The following is an 18,262-nucleotide window of genomic DNA, read 5'->3' on the forward strand; positions in this document are numbered from 1 at the left end:
AGGTTGCCGTGGCCGTGGCTAAGACTTGGATGGGAGACTGCCGCCCCTGAGACACCACGACCGTCGGCTAAGGCTGGTCGAGAAAGTCCCGGAAAAATGCAATACGACCCGCTTCTAAATCGTTGGCAAAGTAATGGCATGCTGCCCCTATAAGTCACATATTAATGATTGCTTGCATTATTCCTGTTATGATTGCGTGCCATTTAAACCATTGTGTCTAGTGATTGCATAGCTAGAGTTTCTCCATGAAGAAATAAAAACCTTTGAATTGCACGCTTCACTTTGTCAGGTGTTTTTTTTTTAACGAGGCAAAGATCCATGGAAATTTATGCCATAACAAATAATAGATCCTAATAGAGGCTTGCATGAAAGAAAATGCACTTCCACCAAGTCTTGGGTTTCAGATCCTCGGGGCTTTATAAATGTAACAAGTTTATTTAGGAATAAACTCCACCGACATTTGAAAGGCCGACTCCGAACAGCTCTAAGCTTGCACCCTCAAAAGAGTTTACTGAAAGCCAAAGCCCGGGAATGAGCGTTTTTAAAATAAGAGCGCGGCCCCTTTAAGGAGTAGTGAGAATGTGAGCGTGCTGCATTGTGGGAAGCGGAAAGACACCGGAAGTGAGGCTTAATGAGCGTCGTAGGCCCGGTGGCGCAGGAAGGCTGATCGACGGCTCGGGCGAGTGCTCTCGTTTGGGTCCGCGACACTGATCGGGGCTGGTTTGCTTTTTCCCGGGTGAAACCTGCAACCGGTGTGTAAATTACACGTGCAACTTAATCCGGGTTAAGTTGTTTCGTAGGTAGTTAAAATTCCGGGTCTCTTCGTTAATGAAGTTCAGAACTCTCCTTTTTAAGTTTCATAAAACGGGAGCGAAATCCAGTAATGCCTCTTGTGCTGCTGCTGCTACTAGATAAGCTCAAGGCAACTAAAGCTGGCCGGGAAACATGGATTATAGGTTTCATAGTCCTGGGGTTATTGGGCAGGTAGACTGGGGCTGGTGGGAGTTAGAGCCCAAAACAGTTGGAGTCTACAAGGGCGTCTGCCCCAATTTAGAAAAGCAGCATTAAAAACTAATTGGAGTTTCGAGAAGGTCTCAAAGGGAAGGTGGCTGGGGGTGCTTTTGATGATATTTTACACCGTTATGTACCGTATATTTTAGAATTTATATGGCTGGCTGGCTGGCATACTGATCCTAGACTGTTCACAACAGCCAACAAAAACCAGAGTAGTAACAACAGAACAACCCTTCCCATCAGATGCCAGACCAACCACACCATTAGTTTCCTGACTCAAGCCCAGTATTTGGGGTAAGAGCCAGCAAGGTGGTCTTCACAGCCTTCCAAAGGTCAGGACCAGCTATAGAGAAGGTGCTTCTTCAAAGCCCCAAAAGATGGCAGCCTTCAAAGGAAGGGAACTGGAACTCACCCAGGTCAGATAATGGAATGGCAGATATTCTTGGAGAGAGGCAGTCCCATAAGTAACTGATCCTATGCCATGTATTTCTTTAAAGGTGAGAAGCAGCACCTGTAAAGCAACTGGGAGCCAGTACAGTTCAAACGGCAACAGTCGCACTATAACTTGGGGGAAGCACTGGGCACCCATTCTGCAGTGAAGGATCCCCAAATTGCACAATAGTTCTGTCTGGAGGGGAGGGTTTCCTTGTCCATACAATGAAGGGACAATGACCCACAAACATTGTGTCTTTGTAGAGTTGACTTGCAGCCAATTTCTCCCCAACCATGCCCATAGAACCTCCCAATGCTGACCGAACAGTATAACCTACCTAGCATGGGTAGAGATATATGATTGGGTATAACCAGTGCGCAGGTAGTCTTTGACTTGCAATTGAGCCCATCATTTTGGACATAGGTTGTAATGGTCGTAAAGCAGGTTACAACATGCCATACCCAATTTTATGATCTGTTTTGTGGCAGTTGTAAAACAAACCAAACTGCATTTGTAAAACAAGCGGACTGCTCTATCAGGTCATTAAGTAAACCTATTGGTAGCTATAGAGTGTTTTTTTGCCAGAAATTGAAATAAACATTAGTTTCAGTCACATGATTGCAGGGTGCTGCAAACAGCCATAAATGCAAACTGGTTGCTAATACCCAAAATGTGGTCATGTGACTGGACATGGGGGTCATTGGAACTTTGAATTTGGGCTGTAAGTTCCATTTTTATGATCTGTCATATGTTGAGAATGCCTGTACAAATGATGCCAAAATCCATACCATTAAAGTTCATATTTCCATTATATGTAAGTTTGTAAAAAAAAAGTTTGTAATATCTACAAAAGGCACTTAAATTGCAAAGAAAAATGCAAGATATTTTTAAATAATACAAATGACAATAAAATATAAAAGTCTTCATTGAACTTATAAAATTGGTATAAAGTTATAATAAAACTCAGAAGTATTTTAGTGATGGATTAGCTCTCACAATTAAAAATAGCATGAAAGCTCTGTTTATGCTGGCTCTTGATCCATGGATTGCTCTCAGAAAAAAAACTGGTCTTCCATACTCATCCACATCTTGGTATCCTTGGGAGAGAATTTGCTTTTCAGGCTAGACTAGATTAATTCATCAAAAATGGTCATGATTTTTTAGCATTTATTAAAATAGTTTGAAAACTTAAAACTTTTAAAATAGTTTGAAAACCTTTTTTAGCATTTATTAAAATAGATTTGAAAACCTATTAACAAATACAAACATGTATTTGTTAATAGGCCATAGAATAGAATCTGGGAACATGGAAACTATAGCTGCTAATCCTCCTGGAGGATCAAATGGCTTGGAAGAACCCAAGAAGATGACAAGAGAAGATTGGAGAAAGAAGAAGGAATTGGAAGAACAACGAAAACTGGGAAATGCACCAGCTGAAGTCGATGAAGAAGGAAAGTAAGTATTGTTTGCAATCCCAATACAACTTTCTTTAACTTTTTTAGCATAATATAACAAAACTAGGGGGGGGACGACAGCACCCTGCTGGCCAAAATGACACGGAGGGGCACATAGCCTCCCTATACCTCATTTTTGGTCTGGACGGCCTCCTGCAGCACCCTGCCAGCCAAAACAGGATGCGGAGGAGCCTCGCACAGCACCCCCCCTGCTGGCAGCCCCATTTTGGCTGCCAGAAGCACCACAGGCCAATTCTTTGCTATTTCCAGGCCGACCGTGCAAGCCAGATTTACGCACTCCGCAGGCCAGATCTGAGCCTTGAGTTTGACAACCCTGGCATAGAGAATCTTAGTCTTCACCAGAATGCTCCATTGCTTTCTTTGCCAGTCACTGGGGGGTAAAGAACAGGAAAGACAATCAGAGACAGAATCTATGTACAGAAACGTACATAGTGATTATATAGGTGAATGTATTATATAATATAGGTGAATATATGTTATGTATGAGGTGTATTGTTGAGCCACATGAGCATCTGTGAAAATCTTGCTCGCTCTCCCATATCATACAGATAAAGTTCCAGTTAAGATCTTAAAAATATGGTATGATGGAAATTGAATTTTTTTAAAAAATTGGAAAATTAAGTGCCGCGTTCAGTGATTCCTACTTAATGACTGGAGCCTAAATTCTCATCTAATTGTAACACTACTTATTACAGAGACATCAATCCTCATATTCCCCAGTATATTTCCTCAGTACCATGGTATATAGATCCTTCAAAAAGGCCTACACTGAAACATCAGAGACCTCAACCAGAGAAACAAGAAGAATTTACATTACTAGGAGAATGGTATAAGCGAGGAGTTAAAGAGGTAGGCAGCTATATGTAAAACTGATGCTGTTGTGCAAGATTATTCATAAATGTTAGCTAACTTGTTTGGCTTTTTTATTATGACTGGTGTTTGAAAAGTCAAATTCAGTGATGGTGAATTTATACTCAAATGTGAAGGGGCATAGTTTGTTAGCTATGTCTGGCTAAAATTCCCTGCAATTAGCATTTCAGAGTGATTTATATAATTAGATAATTTCTTTGTAAAGTTAGAATGGGCTACCATATTCTATATTCTCATATAGGAGAGGACAAACTAAATACTCTATTGCTACAAATGAGTTATTTGTTTTTGTCTTTAGAATGCTGTTGCAACCAAATACCGTAAAGGTGCTTGTGAGAACTGTGGTGCATTGACTCATAAGAAGAAAGATTGCCTAGAGGTAAATAACATTCCATAAAAGCAATATGACCCTATGTCTCAGGTAAAATTTTGTAGTCTCTGTGGATTTTAAAAATTTGTATCTAATAGAATTGAGTTCTATGGAACTCAAGAGTTGCATGGAACATAAGAACAGAAGGCCTTTTTTGCTGGACCACAAGGGAGAATTCCAGTGGCATTTTTTTTTCTTTTTTTTTCTCATCATGTGCATTTTGAAACATGAGTTACTGTAGTTCTCAGCAAACGAGGCCTTTCCCCCTCCCACTGCATTGCCTCTTCTTAACTCTTCATTATATGTCAAAGCTGTCAAACTCCCGGCCCACTGGCTGGTTGCATCATGCACTAGCCATGCCCATGCCTAGTTTAGCGGAAGGGGGGAAAGTCCCAGTAAGTCCAGTGACATCGTAGTCGTGAAGATGTGAGTTTGACTTCCCTGTTGTTTGTTCTCCATATGGGCAGAGACATCTCAAGCTTGCCTTTTGAAACCTGAGCTGCCTCTGCCTGAGTCATGCATCCTCAGCAGTGGAAGGAAAAAAGTGATGAAAGTTAGCTTGGAGTGGCAGGGGCTTTGCAGAAGAAGCCAGGCCTGAAGTAGAGGCTTGGGGGCAGCAGTCGACTGATACTGCTAAAAGCTCCAGGCCTCTACTTCAGCCCCAGCACAGCTGGCGAGGAATGCCACTGTGCAGGGTAGCAGAAAGGACAGAGAGATTGGGGAGATAGCAAGGTGGATGGAGTTGTAGTTTCCCTGTAGTTGTAAGTGGACTGCCAAATGCCCAAATTTTGATCATGTGAAGGTGGAGGCACTTACAACAGGTGTAACTTTATGGGCCAGGCGTAAATCCCATTTGTTCAATGCCGGTGTAATTTTGAATGGTCTGAACAAATGGTCGTTAAGCAAGGACTGCCTGTATGAGGAAGAGGTTAATCAGATGACAAACAGGAACCACTTTTCCCAAAAGTAACAATTTGGTAAAGTAGCAAGAGAATCAAGTATGTTGTTAAATATAGCTAAATTAAGGCTATTTGCAATTGTTAAACTGCCTTTCCCCTATTTCAATCACAAAGAACCAGGAAAAACTTTTGATGTCAGAAAATTCAAGTTTCCACCCCATGACAGAGAATAAGGCATATTCTTACACATCTATTGCAGTGAGGTTATCATGGGATATGGTGGTCCAGGCCACAATGGATGGACCAATAGGATTTTAAGTTTATCATTCCAAATTTTAGGTCTTTGAAGCTCCTGTTTGTTTCTTTATTTACAACATTTTAGTAGTGTTTTCATTTAAAAGAAATCAAAGCAGTTACTTTTTCTGTAAGGAGTTATGTTCATTTGTCCCTCATGGTCCTTGGTTTCAGTGTTAACAGTGGAGCTGTAGTTCAGCCACATAAATATAGTAGCTGCATTACATCTGGAAAAAACTTAATGCTACTAAGGAAGAGTCTGCTGGAAGGAAAAAGTAGAAAAAACATCAGTACTATGTTTCCCTCATGTCTGTTAAGAAACAGGAATAATTGTAGGCAGTTGTCTTGCTGAGAAACAAAGATTGCATTCCATATTGTTCCCTGCAGAGACCTAGAAAAGTTGGAGCAAAATTTACAGGAACTAACATTGCACCAGATGAGCACATGCAGCCTCAATTGATGTTTGACTATGATGGGAAAAGAGACCGTTGGAATGGTTATAACCCAGAGGAGCATATGAAGATTGTAGAAGAATATTCGAAAGTTGATCTAGTAAGTAAATTGTTTTTTACCCCACTTTGGGTATAACATCAACCCTATCTTTTGTCATGTTGGTATAAAAATAAATAACATATTATCCAGAACTGATTCTTGTGCTAATATAAACATATAGATGTGTTTATAAAATAGTGTCATAAGCTGTTATTAGTTCATTTACTTTAGTTTTCCAAGTGTTCAGATAAGATTTTTCCTCTTCCGTGCTTGGAGACCCTGGGGATATACTATACCTGTTCATGTTTGCGTTGTAAACTAAGTACTCTTTCACCAAGCAGCACCTTTCTCTAATAATTAAGATTTCCCCCTTTCCCAAAACTTGGTTAGTCAACAATTAACCACAAAGTATCTCCATTACTAAAAAAGGAGACAAGAGAAAGGTGCATCCTCCTACACACACCATTCATAGTTTGAAGGGAACCATGGTCAATCTTTGGCTGCCTTTACTTTTGATTCCATTGATATTTTTTCATTGACTGCCTCTGAATTAAGACACCAAAGAGGCTAAACATTCTTAAGTCTTGAGAAAGTCATTGAAGAAATGAAGGAACAGATTTCAGACAAAGTTTAGCAAACTTACTAGGTGTGAGGAAGAAAGCTGAGTTAGATGTAAGTCAATTTTCTGTCTGTAAATTGCTTACACTTCTGTATTGTTGACTCTAAATTATAATTCCTTGCTCATCAAAACTAAGAAGAACATTTATTATTTCATGCTAAGTATGGAGTGGTTAGGAAATCTTTTAAGAGAAATACTACTCCTGCTTTTCCTTTAATGTACAGGCTAAACGCACACTCAAAGCTCAGAAACTGCAGGAAGAACTGGCTTCAGGAAAACTGACAGAGCAAGTGGTAAGTCAGGGGGAAAAACATCTAAATCTGAAGGATAAGGTAGTGTTTTCCTCCTTTTTAAATATATTTTTCCAGCTAGTATAGGATGTTGACACAAAAGCACTGAATATGGCTAAAATCTGTAAGGTAGAGCTTTCTTAATTGTAAATTCTTAATTGCTTCACTAGATGGCAGTGTAAACTTTATATAATTCTTCTGAATGTGAGGAATCAAAGCTTTTCAGAATGAAAAGATATTTTCATTGTTTGGAATTTATTTTCCTTTGCCTGGAAACCTAATTATTTATTTGGGTAGCTAAACATTTCTTATTCTGGTTTGCAGCAACTCCCCAAGTTTGGCAATAGAGGGGTGGTTTTTTTTTTTTGCATCACTGGCTACCTGATCTTTTGAACATTGCACACAGAATGGACTCATTTCTCTCTATATGAGCATGTGTTCTTTTTAGTAATGATGAAGTCCTGTTTCGTACTGGGTCTTGACATAACCAACACAAGATGCCATCATAAGCGCTATGATCCATTTTGATTCCTTATCTCCTTTTAACAACTACTTTTAAAATCTAAATTAGAAGCCAATTTAATTTAAACTGTTGCATTAAAATTGCAGTTTACCAACCCTGACAGTGTTCGATATTGTTATAAAAGTATTAATGTCTCAGTTCTTGATTTTAAGAATGGGTATGAAATTTCAGAAATATTTTAGTTATTTGTTTTGTCACTAAGAAAGGATGAAAGAACGATATCCCTAAAGCTATTTTGAGGAAAGAATCTTAGATAAATAAATAAGATGGCTTGAAGCTAATGATCTGCCTTGGTTTAGCTTGAGACCAAATAGAGGCCTTTCTTTTCAGAATGCCTTTTCTCAAACAATTTATCAATTATTTTGATTACTTCACTGTAAAGTTACTCTGTGCTGATTTTCAGAGACTGTTTTTGTTGTTTTCTCTAGAATTCTTCACGTCATCGATGGGGAGAAGAGGAACTAAATTTACAAACGGTGAGAGTAGGGTTTTTTTTAATAAATAACAAAAATTAAGGGTATTTTTTTGTTGTAAATATGTCTTTCACATAAATAATTTGATATTCTGTGTGGCATTCCTTGATTTTTAAGTAGCCTTTATCATTTGCCTTCTTATATGGAGATCTATAGATTCATCTCTCATTACAGCTGCAGTTTTTCAGGCAAGTGATATAATGAAAATTGGCCCAAAGCAGAACTTAAATACCTAACAACCTCAAGCTTTATATAATTGTGTTTTTATTTGCAAACCACTTAGCCAACTAATTCAGTCCTTCACTAATAGAATTATATTGATATTAGTATTTTTTCAAAAAAAAATTCACCTAAAATTTGGTATATGTGTTTTGTTATTGATGCAAGTGAAATCACACCAGTTAATGCCATGCTCTCTCTTTTTAGGAAAGAGATCATAACAGTGAAGATGAAGACGAAGACAAATATGCAGATGACATTGATATGCCTGGACAGAATTTTGACTCCAAAAGACGCATTACAGTCCGAAACTTGCGTATTCGAGAGGATATTGCCAAAGTAAGCTAGACAATATCAAGAACTGTCATTTTGAAGCTAATATTCTCCATATTATTCTAAAAGGTGTAACTTTCTTCTGCTTATCTTCCTTTCATATCAGTAGTATCATCAGGTAGTAACTAAGTATGCTACTCTATGGCTTAGGATACTGTGTGAATTCAGCATATGCAACGTAATAGTGTAAATACAGTGTAAATCGTTAAGTACTGTGTAAAATGATCAAAATAATCCAAGATAAAGAATTTCAACTATCCTCCCTTTCTGCAGAATGGCATTCCTTCCTTATAGGGATAAAAGAGAACATGGTGGATATAGTGATGGGTGATAGCTGTAATGTATCCTAACTTTGGCTTGGTCGAATTCACATTATTGATTATCTGATTTTATTGGTATTTCTACATGATGATCTTGGAATAGCTACATTAAATTGATAGTGTTATTAGCTGTATTAGAACTTCAAGTTGATATTTTTATGTTCTTGCTCTTTAGTACCTACGGAATCTAGACCCCAATTCTGCCTACTATGATCCTAAAACCAGAGCAATGAGGGAGAATCCTTATGCTAATGCAGGAAAGAATCCAGATGAGTAAGTTAGCTTCAAATTGCTTCAGCAAATACATGGTCTTATATACTGCCCTAGAATTGATACATAGGAAGGTCTTGATTTTCAGTTTGAAGAAAGTTTTTTAAAAAAAAAATAGAGAAGTGTGTCATTGTGCTCTTTCCTCAAAGCAGGTTGTTTGGAATGCTCATAGATCTTGGAAAACTTGGGAGAGTTGGTGGTGAACACAGATGAATATTAGGTGCCTACAGCTTAACTCTGCTGTAAAATAAGTACCTCAGGTTTCTGTAAAATTATCTTTAGAAAGCTTTTAACTCTCCATGAATAACCATGCCATATAGGAAAAAGTTTTTTAATCCCTTATAGTGGATGTTTTGCTTCTGAAGAACATATATCCTTTTTTCTTGCCCAGACTTTATTTGGAGATTGTTTCTCATAGTGCATTTTAATGACAGAGAAATTACAAATTACTCTGTCAATACGTTGATCTAAATTACTAACAAAGTAATTTAAAATGACATTTTAAGACCAAAAAGATTGGCTGCTGTAATCAAAATGCTATAGGAGAAGCAATAACAAATCCCAGAATCACATTAATAAACAAAGAATGGGTCTTATTAAATTTATACTTTTTAATCAAAATGGCCTTGCATTTGCTTTGCTTCTGTGCAAAATAGAACTACAAGCTAAATACTTACAGAATAAACTATTTTTCTTACAGAGTCAGTTATGCAGGAGATAACTTTGTACGTTACACGGGGGCCACCATTTCCATGGCCCAAACTCAGTGTAAGTACTAAATCTAAGGTGTATAAAAGATAAAAGACTGCTGCTCACTTGTTTTTAAGTTAAATTTGTTTTAGATAAGATTATTCTTTAAGGAAGAATATTTATATATCACACTTCATAACTGCTCATCTCCTTCATAGATGCCCAGTTTACTGCAAGGAATGTCATATTTGGTACTAGATTTCCCAAGCAAAGGTAGAGGGGGAATACTAGAGGCAGAGTCCTCTAACAGTGCCCTCTCCCAAAGTATATTAAAACCATTGATTTTTTTGAAAGGTGTATGTATATATCTTTCCAGGCTCTTCAAGGACTATAGGTGTATGCTTTCCTTATACTATCAAAGGGCCACTGACTACAGAAAGAAAATGTCCACTTTTATGATTTCTTTGGGGTATGGGAGATGGCTCAATGATTAAAGACATTGAGCTTGTCAGATGGAAAGCTGACAGCCTGGGTTTGAGACCCAAGTGCCATGAGACAAGGTGAGCTCCCGTTACTTGCCCCAGTTTCTGCCCACCTAGCAGTTCGAAAGCATGCAAATGCAAGTAGATAAATAGGTACCACTTTGGTGGAAGGATAACAGCATTCTGTGTACCTTTGGTGTGTAGCCATGCTGATCACCTGACCACCAAAAATGTCTTTCGACAACGCTGGCTCCCTCAACTAAGAAATGGACATGAGCACCACCCCTTAGAGTCAGGCATGGTTACCTTTTATCTGTACCTTTATGAATTCTTAGCAGATTGGAGCTGGAAATGGGTTAATTTATGATATCAAGAGACAGAGGGATGGATGGGATGGTACCAAGTAAAATGTCCTCTAGTCCCCTTTACCTCTCTCAGGTCCTTGGTTTAAAAATGGACCTGGCAGGGATAAGTGTTTATCCTTCACACTGGTTCTCTCTCTCCTCCTTTTGCTCTTGAAGCATCCCAGAAGATGGGAAAGAGTAAGAATCCTCTTTTCTAGGGTTTCCTTCACAGATAATTGGTTCACAATATTTTCTGAGTGCTTATTAAATAAAATAATAGTTTAATGTTCATGTATTTTAGAAAAATTGAAACTATTTTTCTTTCTTTTATTTTCAAAGTATTCGCCTGGGAGGCCTATGAAAAAGGCTCTGAAGTTCATCTTCAAGCAGATCCTACAAAACTTGAACTCTTGTACAAATCTTTCAAAGTGAAAAAAGAAGACTTTAAACATCAGCAGAAAGAAAGCATCTTAGAGAAGGTGAATTAACAGGCGTTCAGTCTCCTTCAGAATTCCCTTTTTACTATATGTTACCATTTTACTCGGGGGGGGTGGTAGAAATGTTTGCAGCACTATGGTATCATTTCCCATTTCTAAATTAATTAAAACTTTATAAAGTAAAGTAATTACATGTCAAATTATGGGAGACTTCACCAGATCGATATTATTAAAGAATAAGTCAGTTAAAAATGGAAATAATCTTGCATATATCACTAGAGAAAGCTAAAACATAATTATAAATATAGCCAACTTCAAAGTCAGAATAAACTTACGTAACTCTTGACTTGATATTTTTTTGTATGGTATCTTAAATTCCCAAATGATTTTGAGACAGTTTTTTAAACCTGGGGGCGGGGGGAGGCGGAAGGGTGCTGAACTTCAGCAGGAGGTTGTAAGGATGTTTGTGGGGAGTCCGTTGTAACTTTGAACAGTCACTAAGTGACATAACTTTATCAGTACTCTCTCCACTATGGGAATCTCATAGAAAAATCAAAATGCATTTTACATGGTGTAAAATGCTATAAAAATAATTTTTTTATTTGAAAATTTTGTATGGCCACTCATAACACAACTCTGGGTAGCTTACAATAAAAGACAAAAGTGATCAAAAACAGTAAAACCAAAACCTGGCATCTGAACCATCCTTCATAGTGCATCCAAAAAAGTCATCCTCGGGCCACAACATCACCCTGTTCCAATCTTTAGGGGGAAGAATCAGCACTTTACAGTTGTCCAGAAAGGATGAGGTCCTGACGGATCCTGGGGGAAGGCTATTCCACAAGGCAGGGGCCACTATGAAAGAGACACATTTCATAGGACCTGCTGGATAGCAACATTTAAGGGAAAGAATCTGGAGCCTCTCTACCCTATCCAGTCTGGTGAATGGGCAGATATCTTCAGGGAACGGGAGTCCTGCAAATGAATCTTTCAAACTTCTCTTTTTTTTTTTTTTCTTGTAGTATGGAGGCGAAGAACATCTGGATGCCCCACCATCTGAACTGTTACTTGCTCAGACAGAAGACTATGTGGAGTATTCTAGACATGGAACAGTTATTAAAGGTCAAGAGAAGGCTGTTGCTCGCTCCAAGTATGAGGAGGATGTAATGATCAACAACCACACAGTAAGCACCTCAAACAGGATTTGGCAATTTGTGGTTCTTGAACTAATTTCAAATACTTTCTGCATAGAATAAGTGTAACTAGCCTCTCTGCATTACTTAGCTATGGCAATCCCTGCAATCCCAATTGCCCCTGTTAACCAAATCCCACAGTCATGAGGCAAGGTAAGGTAACTTCTTGCTGGCTTCCCACAACCAAAGTCATTGGGGAAACCACAGCAGCTGGCAAGTTCCAGGTTGCAGGGAAGTAAGTAGCTGCTGCTGGATGGGAGCAAAGGGGACACTAGGGGGTACACAAGCATGTACAGGGGTGCATAAGAGTTGTGTGGATCTGGGCGTGGGTGCAAGAGTACAGGTTGAGAAGGGGTCGCATGAGGAGACATGAGAATTGGTAGGCACATAGGGTGCATAGGTCTGGCATATGAGCACAGAGGGACTGCAGGAGGCTGTATAGGCTGGGGAGACTTATCCTGATGACTTCCAACCTTCTCTGCCAGCTTCCCCATTGACTATGGGGAAACCAGCAGGGAAGGTCACAAGTGGCAATCATTTGATCATGGCTGCTACAACTGAATGTAAATGTGAACCATTTGCCAAGCATTCAGATCACAATCACGTAACTGTAGCGTACTGGGATGGCTAGAACTCTTGAGGATTGATCCTAACCACTCTTTCAGCACCATCATGACATCAGTCACTGAAAGAATGGTCATATGTCAAGGACTTGCTGTGCTGATAACTTCATCTCTGCCCTATCATGTGCTCTCCTCAATAGGTCATTCTCGGTGAATTGCTGTCATTGATTTAAAAATTGCCTGGTCTGACCTAAAAAAAATTTTTTAAGACCCTCTTTCTATTAGAAATAAATCTTTTCAAGTAATGAACAGTTAGTAAGGATTCTCTGCTTAGAATTATTCTGAGATTTACAATTGCAAAAATCTAGAAGACAATGTAATTTTTGGCTTCTATGTGTTTTTTAAATTACTTTTTCGAATTTATTTCTTTAGGGAAATGTATACTGTACAGTGCTTTTCCTTTTCCTCCACATTCTTGTCTTATTCTTGTTCTGTTAAAGTTAGCTAACTGGTATGTGATCCATTAGGGACTTTTCATGGCACAATTAAGATGAAGCCAACAGATGGAATTAGGGCTGGTTACTAACTTTACTCAGAATCAGATTTAAAACACGAGAAATCAGTTTGTAATGAGAAATCAATTTGATATCTAAACATTAAGACTCTAATTTTTGTTAGTCATTCCTGACACTATGGTGTTAGTCATCACAAAGTGTTTGATGTTAATCATGAATAGGTTCATAAGAGAGTATTGTGAAACATTTGCCATGAAGGAGATTTTAGCAGAATTGAAACTGAAGGTACTCTAGATCAGTGATCCCCAACCTTTTTTATGGCGCGGCCCGGTACCGGCATTAGCTGGGCGCCGCCATCTTTTTTTGATGAAAAAGTGCTTCCGGTGAGCTTTCTACCCGGAAAAGCTCACCGGAAGCACTTTTTCATCAAAAAAAGATGGCAGCGCCCAGCAAGCCAGCGGCCCGGTAGGACTTGTTCCACGGACCGGTACCGGTCCGCGGACCGGTGGTTGGGGACCCCTGCTCTAGATGAAGCTTGTTTCTTTCAACAGAGAATTGACCTTTCATTGAGCCACCAGTTTGTTTTCCTTATTCATTTCAAAATATTCTATGAGGAAAGGATTTAATATTTACTGGGTAAGGTTAAATGCAAGGAGAAAGTTCATCGTAATTATAGAAATGCTTACTTACTTAAATTTAGCCGTTTGAACCTACTGTCTGGGAAGGTAATGGGGATAAAATGTGAAAAATATTGCAAGTGAAATCTGTCCCATACTTTTTAGATTCCATTGATTTCATTAGTAGAATTAAGCAGATGCTAAATCCTTCAAATAAACCAATATAATAGAATAGGGACTTGGTTCTTGATACAAAGGAATTATCACATTACACGCAACTCAACTGATTAGTGCATTTTTCATTGTTTCTATTCATTTTTCTGCTGTAGAAGGTTGTACCAAACCTGTACCGAAATTTAAATAGTACATTCTTCAGGAATAGAGTATTTCTTAAATTTATCACAAACTCTTTGGGAATCAAAAAAACCATTATGAAATGTAATACATGAGGTTGCAAGCCATTATCATAAGCAGTTAATACCTTTGTTTTCCTTGCAGTGTATTTGGGGTTCTTACTGGAAAGAAGGAAGATGGGGATATAAATGCTGCTACTCATTTGTCAAGTTTTCGTATTGTACAGGAGAAGCTGGAAAGGAAATTGCTGTAAGATATAGTTTATTTAGTGGAACTATAAATTGACATTTTAAAAACAAACCTAATGCTTAACTCTCTTTGTGAAATTGGATTTTTTCTTTTTCCTACACATAGAATGCCAGTGAAGAATTGCCAAGTGAGGTGCATGAGGATGAGCAGTTAACCAAACCCAAAACTCTAATGGAGGTGGGCTTCTTTATTGTTTCGTTTTCTTTCTAGTAGGTGGCTTTCTAATGAGCCTATTGCCAGTCAAGGACAAGATAAGCTATTTTGGTATACAGAGTGTATTTATAATTTTTTTTCCAGTAGCCAGAAAGGCCCTAGAAGGGATAGCAGTGGTATAATTATGTCACAGGATGTGACAGCTTGTTCCTGTTTTAGAGGAAGATTAAGTGCAATAAGCACATTTAAGCCTTGAAGGGGTGCCACACATTTTGCTGCTTAATTTACAAAAAGTAAAAAGAAAAGAAAAAAGACTTTCTGCTATTATTCAGTTGCATGATCTTAGAGGCAATAGAAAAGTAGGTGGTGAAGTGTGGATGGCCTTCTGTTTACTTGTTTCTGTTTTATATGAAGTCCTAAAAACATTACAGCACTTTCTAGGCAGTTATAATGCAACTATTGTACAATGGCAGTTGCGCATCTGTTGCACTTGTTGAAACTTTCAGGTAGGATGGGATTCTGCCAGGTAAGTGATATAGATACATGCCATCTGCCCCTAAGAAGAAATTTAATGTGACACTCCCTTAAGTACCTATTGCCTGTAGCTTAGAATACCCTCATTCATGTCTGTCTGCATTTTATTTTATCCTCTTTCCCATTGCTACAGATACACCAACAAAAACAAAAGGAAGAAAAGAAGAAGAAAAAGAAAAAGCATAAGAAGAGTACAAGTTCTGATAGTGAGGGAGAAGACAGAAAGAAACAAGAAAAACTGAAAAAGGTATACATAAAACCACTGTCACCTGTATTATCCTCAAATCCTCTTAAAGTGTACAGACTATCTGGCATACCAAGTTCCAACATGAGAATAGAGGCTTATTTCTCTCAATTCCCATGCTGGAACTTCTTTCCTATCAGCTATCTTTCCAGCAACAGATCTTCATAAATTCATATTTATTTTCACAAACCCATATTGAATTTAAAGGAGAGAAATTGTGTTTTCCAATCAGAACACATTGGCATAATAAACCAAATTCTGGTTTTCTTGGATTTAAGGGAGAAATGGAGATTCCTGCCCTGTCTTGTGATACCACTGTGAAATTATAGTCTCAGTCTATAGAATAGTAAACCGTATTCTCACAACTATATGGGAACAAGTTCCTGTTGATTATTGAAAAAGTCAGTGGATGCTGAAGCTCTTATATTTAGCATTAATTATGAGTAGTCTGTGAAATTTGAATAAATTTGCAGTGTGATATCATTTATACAACTATTAGCTTAGACAAACATAATGTGTTCTGACCAAGGCTTCCTGAGACAGTAACAATCACATGCTGTTTCCAAAAATCTTTTTTTTAAATATTTCAATGGCTGTGAATTATATGCATTCACAGCCCATAATGAGTCCCAAACAGTTTATGAATAGTCCAACAGAAGTCTGCCACAGTCTTTCAGAATAAGGCTGATAAGCACCCACCTTTATCTCCCTTGAAATGCTGACAATGACTAAATTGCCAATTAGCTGTACAAGGCCAAACAGCACAAAGTCAACACGGAGCTTCAGATTTTAAATCAACCAGAACTAACAAAGTTGCTTCCTGCAAAGGCTCATGTCCCTTTGCTCCTCCTTTATGTCTTATGGGACGGGCCAATCATCTCCAAACCTTACTCCTGAGTCGCCCCTTTTGTCTTTACTGTTCTTGCCTTCTGGCAACTCTGTGCAAGTGCACACTGGGAACAGGCTCCCCTTGTTCCTCTGCTTTGCTGATGTCAGATTCTGGAGGCTCTGGAGTCAGCACATAACTCTCAGATGGCCCTGGCCCCATCTGTCGGACGCAGATCCCTCGTCCGAACCCTCCCCAGATTCCAGGAACTGGCCCATGTTCCTCCCCACTGTCCGACTCTGCTGCCAGCTCTGCAGGCCGCTGGTGGACCACAACATGTTTCGCTTCTGTGTTCATAGTGAGATGATTTTTTATTCTGTTCTGATATATACTGTAACTCTTGGAATATTTTATATTGGCCATTTGCTGGAATCCTTTGGATCAAATCTGACTTATTACGTGACCTATGTGGTCTATTACGGATTGCAGCTTTTTCCAGCTTTCTCATTACTTTTCCTGAGTATCTTAGCAACTTTACTCTTTGAATTGTATTGAGCATTACCATTTGCTTACTAGATAGTTGTAGTTCCAGGGACAACTGTAACACAGCGGTGAATTTGTATTTTCAGGCACTGAATGCAGAAGAAGCCCGTCTCCTTCATGTGAAAGAAATCATGCAATTAGATGAGAGAAAGAGACCATATAATAGCATGTACGAAAACCGAGAACCAACAGAGGAGGAAATGGAAGCTTACCAAATGAAGCGCCAGCGACCAGATGACCCCATGGCCTCTTTTCTGGGACAGTAGTTTTGGGCAAAAGACTTGCAAGCTCATAGGACTTGTATATAGGTGTCTAAACAGATCAATGTTGTATGTGTGTCACTTTCCCTAAGCAAGTTGTCAACTGATGTCCTGTTCTTTCGCATCATACTTACATATGGCCCACCCAGCCTAGAGCTCTCTGAGCAGAAAAAAAGTTTTTTGTTGAGCAGGTTTGCTCAAGTCCTTGTAAATTATAATGCTGAATGAATTTCTGAATTTTAAAAAAAACTATATTGATGAGAAGAGTCAGTAGATATTGCAAACATCAAACTGCACACAATTGATAGTCTGTTTCAAAAATACATAATTGTTTACTTCCCTGAATAGATTAAAGCTGACTTTGAGGAAAACTATCTGAATCTTAATAGAATTGCACAATTCTGAAATGGTTTTCAGTTTCTCAGCAGAATTTATTTTAGCATTCCAGCTATTAAATTCTGGTTATAATATTTCATTTCTAATAGGGTACATTATTCTGTCACATTTAAAGATTCTATTTTCCTATAGACATCTGTGGACTCCTGGGCCTTTTGTTTTATATCAATCTGCCTGTAACTTGTTGATCATATTGGCCTGGAATTTTAAGGGTTCAAATTCTTATCAATATGGAAATGCTTTAATCCTGATTTTTTAACAAAAATGTTGAGTCTTGTAGTAACAAAGGCTAGTTCATTAATGTAACATACGCCTGGATTTGACTAATGAGTCAAACTGAGGAGCTCAAATTGGAAGGAGATTTTGCCACGCTGACATGGCAAGTCAGAAGTTAGTGAAATGCAGAGTACGGTCCAACATTAATACATAATGCTCAATTGAGAAATATAATGGATATTTATATTAGTTGTGTAATTGCCAAACTTCCTGGCTTTAGTATTTAATTGTAGAAGAAAAAAGTCATTTTGAAGTAATTCTAAATGAATAGAATCAACTTGGCAATATACATTAGATTAATAATTTCTCCCTGGATAGTGGGACATTCCTACAGGTGCTTATTATTGCTGTTTTTATATGCCTGTCCTTTTGGCCAAAGTTATTCCTCTGGTTGTAATAGAAGGGCATTGCTGGAAAGTAATTATATACCTTATATACAGATAAGAATGCAATTGGACCCTCAAAAAGAACATGCAGAAAATAATACAGAATATTTTGACATTGTAATTGTAGCATAGACAAAAAGAGATCCCATTTTGAAATGTATTATTCCAAAAATGTATATATATTTTACACAAGCTTTTTATTTATTATTTTCAGTTTTAATAGTAATTCCCGTATTCTTTTATACTAATTATATGTTTAGGTGCAAGTATTATTTTACGGTGTTGTGCTAGATCTTACTAGAAAAT

At 38.1% G+C, this 18,262-nt stretch overlaps 1 protein-coding gene across 2 annotated transcripts; it reads left to right on the forward strand.

Moving 5' to 3' along the window:
* Positions 1 to 623: 623 nt before the first annotated feature.
* SLU7 (spliceosome associated SLU7) lies at positions 624 to 17,834 on the forward strand. 2 transcript variants are annotated; one of them, XM_026681610.2, is made up of 16 exons: positions 624 to 752; positions 2,731 to 2,902; positions 3,618 to 3,771; positions 4,091 to 4,171; positions 5,743 to 5,907; positions 6,691 to 6,759; positions 7,708 to 7,755; positions 8,179 to 8,310; positions 8,800 to 8,897; positions 9,595 to 9,662; positions 10,750 to 10,889; positions 11,870 to 12,031; positions 14,234 to 14,338; positions 14,444 to 14,515; positions 15,159 to 15,272; positions 16,725 to 17,834. In XM_026681610.2, the coding sequence occupies exons 2-16, from the start codon at positions 2,754 to 2,756 to the stop codon at positions 16,902 to 16,904; spliced, it is 1,737 nt and encodes a 578-aa protein (XP_026537395.1). In that variant the 5' UTR covers positions 624 to 752; positions 2,731 to 2,753; the 3' UTR covers positions 16,905 to 17,834. The 2 variants fall into 2 exon arrangements, with proteins under 2 accessions (XP_026537395.1, XP_026537396.1); XM_026681611.2 differs by having other exon boundaries at positions 624 to 679.
* The last annotated feature ends 428 nt before the right edge of the window (positions 17,835 to 18,262 follow it).

This window comes from Notechis scutatus, chromosome 2 (genome assembly GCF_049901735.1).
Source record: "Notechis scutatus isolate UNSWTSFEM ecotype Mainland chromosome 2, rNotScu1.2, whole genome shotgun sequence".
Classification (NCBI taxonomy): domain Eukaryota; kingdom Metazoa; phylum Chordata; class Lepidosauria; order Squamata; family Elapidae; genus Notechis; species Notechis scutatus.

Excerpts from the sequence above, each read along its gene's own strand:
- SLU7 (XM_026681610.2), top strand. The coding sequence starts at position 2,754 with ATGGAAACTATAGCTGCTAATCCTCCTGGAGGATCAAATGGCTTGGAA. Across the intron at positions 4,172-5,742 it reads AGAAGAAAGATTGCCTAGAG|AGACCTAGAAAAGTTGGAGC; the intron begins GTAAATAACATT and ends TGTTCCCTGCAG. Across the intron at positions 14,339-14,443 it reads AAGCTGGAAAGGAAATTGCT|AATGCCAGTGAAGAATTGCC; the intron begins GTAAGATATAGT and ends TCCTACACATAG.